Genomic DNA, 7021 nt, shown 5'->3' with positions numbered 1-7021 from the left:
AATAATAGATTATGTAAGCGTATCTCTGCTAGTTAAGAAGCTATAAGCCAAAACGTAAAAAAGCATACCCTACCCATCCGCCAGCCTACCTACAACACATTGTTTAGACAATAACCTAGAAGGAAGGACAATAACAAGATAGACTAGGAACCTACAAAAGTCTATACTGCGCGCGTGGACAACAACAACAACAACAACAACAAACGCGAACAAGCTGAATAGAAACCACAAGAGGTCCTTGACAGGCGAAGGGCTAACAACCAGTGCCTCTAGTGTGGCAGAGACGGCCACTACGTTAACTAATGCAAGCTAGCCCCAGCCAGACGACCAGGTACTGTACAGGTCAGCGCAGCTGCCACGACGAACGGTGTGGAGGAATACTCAGACTTAAACAATTCTAATTTAGAAAACTAGAACCTCCTATCCTAAGTTATGGACAGGGGTTAATTAGTAAGGTTGACTAGGATAGCAAGTTATTCTAGCAGTTCTATTAGCAATAGCTAGATAGCAAACCTATCTTGTTGCACGTTTTAATAGATAATAAGACTATAGCACACACACTAATTAATACTAGGTGCTTAACTTATAGAATTATCTCTTTAAGCTTTGTAACACAAAACAACCTTAGGCGCATCTCTGTACTAAGGAAACAAGTTATTAGCGTGGCTAGCAAGATAACCTAGCTAAAGAAAGTAGTTAGGATAAGGATTAATATTAATAGCTATATTAAATAGATGTTTGCGTACGTCCTTAAAGGAGAACGTGAATACAACCTAATCTTAGGCTGCCTATAGATAGATAAGCACAAAGTGACCCTAGCGCCAGCTAAGAAGTCACTGTTTATCTACTTGTCTATAACAAGGGTGCGGAGTAAAGAAGGCATCAGACTAGAGCTAGTACTACAGTAGGTTAGCCTAGAGCTGTACAGGGCACTACAAAAGTAGTTAAAGAAAGATTCTTTAATAGAAATCTTCTCTACTTCTATAGCAGATATACAGAAAGCCTTAAAAAAAAAGGCCTCTAGGGACCCTTGTGTCCTCCTCCCTGACTACCTAAAGGAGGAGTTCTAGACGTTTATAAAGGAAGAAGCAGACAAACTAGCTCCACACAGAGGAGCAGATGTTGACTATGCTATTAAGCTTATTAAGCAGGACGGCAAACTAGCAATAATCCCTTGGGGACCCCTATACAGCATGTCAAGAGAAGAACTCTTAGTCCTCTGCTAACAACTGTAACGGTCTAGACTCTAAAGCTAAAGAAGAGCTAGAGCTAGCCGGTTACATTAGCTTAGCCGGCTTGGCTTAAGCTAGATATATATTATCTACGCAGTTAACTAGACGTCTAGTTAACTTGTGCATGCTTTTTAGCAAAAGTTGTTAGGAAGTAGATATCCTTTATTGGCCTTTGGCCAGACTACTACAACAACTAACTAGCTACCTAGACAGAGGCTTCATTCGTGTGAGCAAATCTAGCGCCTCAGCGCTAGTGCTATTTGCCTGGAAACCTGGCAGAGGTCTCTAATTTTGCGTTGACTACTAGGCACTTAACATAATTATAAAAAAAGACTAGTACCCCCTACTACTAATCTACAAAACCCTATTACAAATCTTAAAGGCTAAATAGTTTACTAAAGTTAATATAATCTAAGTATTCTATAAAATTCGCATTACTAAAGGTAATAAGTAGAAAATAGCCTTCTAGACAAGGTTTAGACTATATAAGTAGCTTATAACCCCCTTTAGACTTACTAACACCCCTAGTACCTTTTAACAGTATATTAATTAGGTACTGCAGGAAGATCTAGACAAATAGTGTTCTGTGTATATAGATTATATGCTTATCTACTTAAGTAGGTTACAAGTAGAACACAAAGCTAAAGTTAAGGACATTGTTTAGAAGTTAGGCAATACAGGCCTCTACTTAGATATTAAGAAGTGTAAGTTCTCTGTTAAGAAGACTAAGTACCTTAGCTTTATTATTAAAGTAGGTAAGGGGATCTAGATAGATCTAGGAAAAGTTGCTGCTATTAAGGCCTAGGAACCCCTAAAATTAGTAAAAGGGATACAGAGCTTCCTAGGGTTTGCTAACTTCTATTAATAGTTTATTAGTAACTTCTCCTTAATAGTAGAACTACTAACTTAGTTAATAGAGAAGAATTTAGTATTTAAGTAGGGGAAGCCTTAATAATTAGCCTTTAAGGCTATAAAGATAGCATTTATTGTAGAACCTACACTGTTAAATTTTAACAAGGACCTAAAGACAATCCTAGAGTGCAACGCCTCTAGATAGGCCACTAGGGGAGTACTGTTGCAGTATAGGACTGATGGCGTCCTGTGGACTGTTGCATACTTCTCTACAAAAAACACAAAGGCTAAGGTGAACTACACTATCCACAACAAGGAGATGCTGGCAGTTATCAAGTGCCTCTAGGAATAGAGCACTAAGCTAAGATCTGTGAAACACTTCACAGTTATCACTAACTACAAGAATCTAGAGTACTTCTGCAAAACAAGGTTGCTATTAGAAAGGCATGTTAGGTAGTTAAGCTTGTTAAGCTAGTTTAATCTATCCAAGATGGGTAAACCAACCGTACCTATGGTTGATTTAGGGTTGCAAATTTGTTAGGGACTAGGGCTACAGGTTTTGCGCGGATATCTCATCACAGGGTACAGTTAGTTTTCCTCCTAACTACAGTCGTTCTGCAACAACAGACTTAATCTGCTTTAAACTTGGACGTATAATTTGTAGCACTAACCTGTATTACCTGTGTAAGTTGTAGCAAAATTAGCTGCGTGGTTAATAGGGGTAGGGTTTAATGTTCATAGTTAGGGTTGCGCTAGCGCGGACAATAACTGCAGCAGAACACAGAACAACAACACTGTAGTTAACACTAAGTTAACTAACAGAAGAAGGTAACACATGAAATGCACAGCACAGAGCAATTGATTACAGCACGCTATGTGCCTGCAAAAGGCTTAAAGAGCTCAAGTAGGGTAAGCTGGCGCATTGCACAGGCGGCGGCAGGGCTCTTTGCAGTCCTTTGGGAGGGCGCAGGCTCCACGCTATTGTTGTTGCCATCTCCACTCTCTTCCAGCTCGCTGTCTTCTATCTCTTCCACCTGCGTCGCAGGCGCCGGCGCGCTTGCCTCGATTGAGAGCGTTGCTTTTTCGCTAATAGAGCCGCCAGAGATGCCCTCTGAGCCCAGCCACTCGTCTAATGCTCTGCTCGCCTTGTGAGCACCAGGGTTTACCTTGACTACAACAGACAAGCAGAAGTTATTTAGGATTAAGCTATAGGACGCGCTAGATGGCAACAACAGAGCAGCTTAGACAGAGGCGCTTCTTGCGTTAATTAGCTTGTTTGTCTTCACAACATATTACCCTAACCTATATGACGCGCATGCTCGGGCCCGATCATCGCTGAAACGGGTGTAGCGTTAGGGTTGCGCAACCGAATTGGGCCTGCGATAGGGGGCAAACATCGTGTCTTTGACCCCCAATCATACCCCTAAGCTGCACTGCTCGCGGAACATGTTCTATACAAAACCTGCCAAAAATTATACACTCTATCGCGCTGCAACTTTTGTTTCTGCATTTCTCAGCTTGCATTGCTGCGCTTAGGGTTATCTTAGGCATGGAGTTCTGCTAGAACGCACAGCCACCTGCAACAATAACTACAACACAGCACCGCAAGCGACCGCGCGCAAGCAAGATAACAATTAACAACGTGCAAGAGCGCTTCTGCTATCTCTAGCGCTATCAGGTGCTAATCTGCAAGGAGCACGCTACAGGCATACAGAACGTCGATGTGCATCTGCGCGACCAGCACGGCGTAGCAAGCGAAGAGAGGAAATCAATTGTAGAGCACTGCCGGCAATGGCAGATCGCCGCACCGCAAGATGTTGAGCTGCCTGCGCCGTTGGGGCCGCTGATTGAGCAGCTAGGCGAGCCGTTAGACGTCTATCAATGCAGGATCACTAGCGACTGCGGCTTCTGTACCGCAAACAAGATTAGAATGCAGAAGCACTGCAACAACGTACACTAGACAGCTTAGAGCAGTAAAGATGTTAGACTCTGTAAGAAGGTTATAGCACAGATATTCTTCTAAACTAGTAGGCTCTAGCAATACTTTGTTATTAAGGTAGTAGACAATAATTACGCACTATCTAACCCCTATAAGATAATAGACATTGTTAGGGAGCAGCTAGCAGAATAGACGCTAATAAAACACGCAAACAAAGAGAAGGCGCAGGTTATAGATGCTAAAGTTGTAAAGATAGATAAAACTAGCTGGTTTAAGCGGACAGGCTGGCTAGAGCACTTTGCTAACCGCAATCTGATGCATCTTGCGCATCAGACCTGGCTGCCTGATTGAGGTGAGGAGAAGCTGCGGCAGGCAGCGAAGCTAACGGAGCTGCTGGTGGAGAGAAGCGTCAAGGGGCTGTTGACGCTTGCGCGAGAGACAAGGCAGTGGCTGAGGAGCGCAAAGCAATAGGAGATTGATCAGCAGCCTATAGCTTAATTATAGAACCTAGAGAGTCAGGCCTGCTACGCTGGCTACATGGTCAAATTTGTCTGCTACGCTCTGCGCTTCGTGGCTGACGCAGAGGCAAGGATGGCGGCGCAGGAAGGCGGCAACAAGGGCAGCGACGAAGATGATGAGGGCGACAAGGATGGCTTAGAAGGAGAGGAAGAGGAAGAGGAAGAAGAGGAAGAGAACAATGACAACGACTTCTCTAATGCTGACAGCAGCCAACTAGCAAACATCCTGAGCAGCGGCCGAAGAGAGAAGGACTTGATAAAAGACGCGCAAGAGCTGTTCCACTAGACAGTTGAGCAGAAGGAGCTCGTAGTAACACTGTGGGAGATGTTGGACCGCGATGCTGACGCTGATGACGAAGCGCAGCGCAGCGCTCAGCGCGACGCTCAGCTCAAAGTGCTGCTAAACTTGCTCACATCATTCTTCTTCACGACAACAGGTGACAAGCTGTTCAGCAGTGGACTTATTCACTTTCTCGCTGTGCTGGGCATTAACAGTAACACAAACTGCTTGCGCACGGCAAAGAACTACTCGTACATGCTAGCAGGCGTAGTCTACTGCATGCGCGTGCTTAGCGTGGAGAAGTTGCTCCTATCCGCGTGCCGCGATGAGCAGACTGACAAGGATCGTGAGCGCTTCTTGGAGCACAGAGAGAAGTATCTGTCAGACGGCTCGTACAGCCCGATGAGCGAGGCGCTCAGCTTGCTGGCTTACGGCAAGTACGTCGCGCTGGCGGCCGGCAACCTAGGCAACGCGTACTGGTCAAAGGACAAGAAGATCTTCTACTTGCACAGCCGGCGGATCTACATCAGCCGCTTCTGCAAGATGGCGCAGGACATGGTGTCTAAAGCAGAGCAGATGCTGTGGGAGGAACTGTTCTAGGTAACAAGGGCAGAAGAGCAGTTTGCTGTTAAGCTAGACATACTTGTCAACAACGTCACGTTTGAACAGCAGGGCGTGTCTTTTGTGCAGCACTGTGACAATAGTCTTTAGGACAAGCTAGAGTGGATGCTGACGCAGGCTAAGCAGACTAAGCAGGGCTGCAGACTGCAGTCAAGCGAAGGGCAGTAGAACGTGAAGCATGTCAAGCGATACTTGCGTTGCGTGGACCACTTCTTGATGCTGCTAATAGTCTGCGTGCACACGACGTCCAGACAGCCAGGCAGAGGGTCAGAGATCACGACGATGCGGCACTGCAATGGGCTGCTGCAGGACCGCAACATCTTCGTCATGGACGGACAGGTGATGACGGTTGTCCACTATCACAAGTCGCAGTCGCAGTGGGACAAGCCGAAGGTGGTGCCGCGCTTCTTGCCGCCGCGGCTAGGGCAGGTGATGGTGCTGTACTTGGCGTACTTGCAGCCGTTCCGTGAGTATCTCACCGTGCAGGTGCTCGGCGGCAGCTTCAGCGACTACGTGTGGGCGGACGAGCAGGGCCCGTGGGGGACTGATCGACTGACGCGAGCGCTGAGGCGAGAGACCGGCAAGAGGCTGGGAGTGCCGCTGCACACGCTCGACTACTGGCACGCGGCTGTTGGCATCGGTTGAGTTGTCGTAGGCGAGCGGTTCAGCAAGGGCTATCAAGACAAGGTTGGCGAGGTGGACGAGGCTGAGGTAGACGAGGATGGGGAGGACGTGATGGAGCTGCAGAACGCAAGGACAACAGTGATTAGAGTGGGCAACTACAGCGTGCCAATCAACATCATCAAGCATCTCAGCGTGCGCTCGATCGAAGCGTTCCGTCCGCTCAGCGCGATGTGGCACTGCTTCTTGGGGCTGGATAGGAAGCAGGCAGCGCCGCAGCGGACTTGGACAGGCAACATTGATCCGATGAGGAGGGCGAAGAAACGTGGGCGCAGTGGCATTAACAGCGATAACGATGACAGGAATAAGGATGATCAGGGCAGGGAAGCCGCGTTGCTGCATAGAGACAAGAAAGAGAAGGCAGTCTGCAAGGCAATGCAGCAAGTGCTTGGTCAGCAGGACGTTGGGTTTCGATCCGCAGAGCAGGAGCTGGCGCTGCACGCAGTAATTGATGGGCAGACGCCGCTTGTCGTCGTGCTGCCGACCAGTGGAGGCAAGAGCTTGCTGTTTAGCGTGCTGGCTTGCATGGACGACGCTAGGGTGATGGTGGTCGTGGTGCTGTACTGAGCGCTCATTGAGGATCTAGTAGACCGGATGCAGAAGTGCGGCATCGACTGCATGGAGTGGAAGCACGGCGAGAGCAGCCTGGCCGCTGTTGTCGTAGTCAGCGCAGACGCCGCAGGGGACACTACAAGCAACAGCAACTTCTTAGGGTACGCAAACATGCTCAGCGGCAAGGGCTTGCTGCGGCGAGTGGTGGTGGACGAGTGTCATCTAGTCATCACATCGAGCGACTGGCGGCCGAAGCTGGCACTGTTGAAGAATCTGCGGCTGCTGCTGTGTCCGATTGTGCTGCTCACAGCAACGCTCCCGCCAGTAAGAGAGGGCGAGCTGGCAA

The 7021-nt window shown here is 47.7% G+C and overlaps 4 protein-coding genes across 4 annotated transcripts; all 4 read left to right on the top strand.

Moving 5' to 3' along the window:
- Positions 1-892: 892 nt before the first annotated feature.
- Positions 893-1521, top strand: M421DRAFT_391143 (uncharacterized protein; the record flags this gene model as incomplete). Its single annotated transcript, XM_033590001.1, has 2 exons — positions 893-1214; positions 1381-1521. Exons 1-2 carry the CDS (start codon positions 1194-1196, stop codon positions 1519-1521), a joined length of 162 nt encoding a protein of 53 aa, XP_033448720.1. The 5' UTR covers positions 893-1193.
- A 2235-nt stretch (positions 1522-3756) lies between these two features.
- M421DRAFT_62555 (uncharacterized protein) lies at positions 3757-4044 on the top strand (the record flags this gene model as incomplete). Its single annotated transcript, XM_033595977.1, has 1 exon — positions 3757-4044. A coding segment is annotated over one exon (288 nt), but the record flags the coding sequence as incomplete, so codon positions are not given.
- Positions 4045-4775: 731 nt separating this feature from the next.
- On the top strand, positions 4776-5434 carry M421DRAFT_391141 (uncharacterized protein). Its single transcript, XM_033590000.1, has one exon. It carries the CDS (start codon positions 4867-4869, stop codon positions 5419-5421), a length of 555 nt encoding a protein of 184 aa, XP_033448718.1. The 5' UTR covers positions 4776-4866; the 3' UTR covers positions 5422-5434.
- Positions 5435-5724: 290 nt separating this feature from the next.
- On the top strand, positions 5725-6690 carry M421DRAFT_4949 (uncharacterized protein; the record flags this gene model as incomplete). The annotated part of the gene is made up of 2 exons (XM_033594776.1): positions 5725-6072; positions 6130-6690. 2 exons carry the CDS (start codon positions 5725-5727, stop codon positions 6688-6690), a joined length of 909 nt encoding a protein of 302 aa, XP_033448717.1.
- Positions 6691-7021: the final 331 nt, after the last annotated feature.

This window comes from Didymella exigua, assembly GCF_010094145.1.
Source record: "Didymella exigua CBS 183.55 unplaced genomic scaffold M421scaffold_13, whole genome shotgun sequence".
Classification (NCBI taxonomy): Eukaryota; Fungi; Ascomycota; class Dothideomycetes; order Pleosporales; family Didymellaceae; genus Didymella; species Didymella exigua.
Note: the sequence above shows the minus strand (reverse complement) of the source record. Positions and strands in the feature narration are given on the sequence as shown.

What these genes read in the sequence shown, in the direction of transcription:
- M421DRAFT_391141 (XM_033590000.1), top strand. Translation starts at nt 4,867, where the DNA reads ATGTTGGACCGCGATGCTGACGCTGATGACGAAGCGCAGCGCAGCGCT.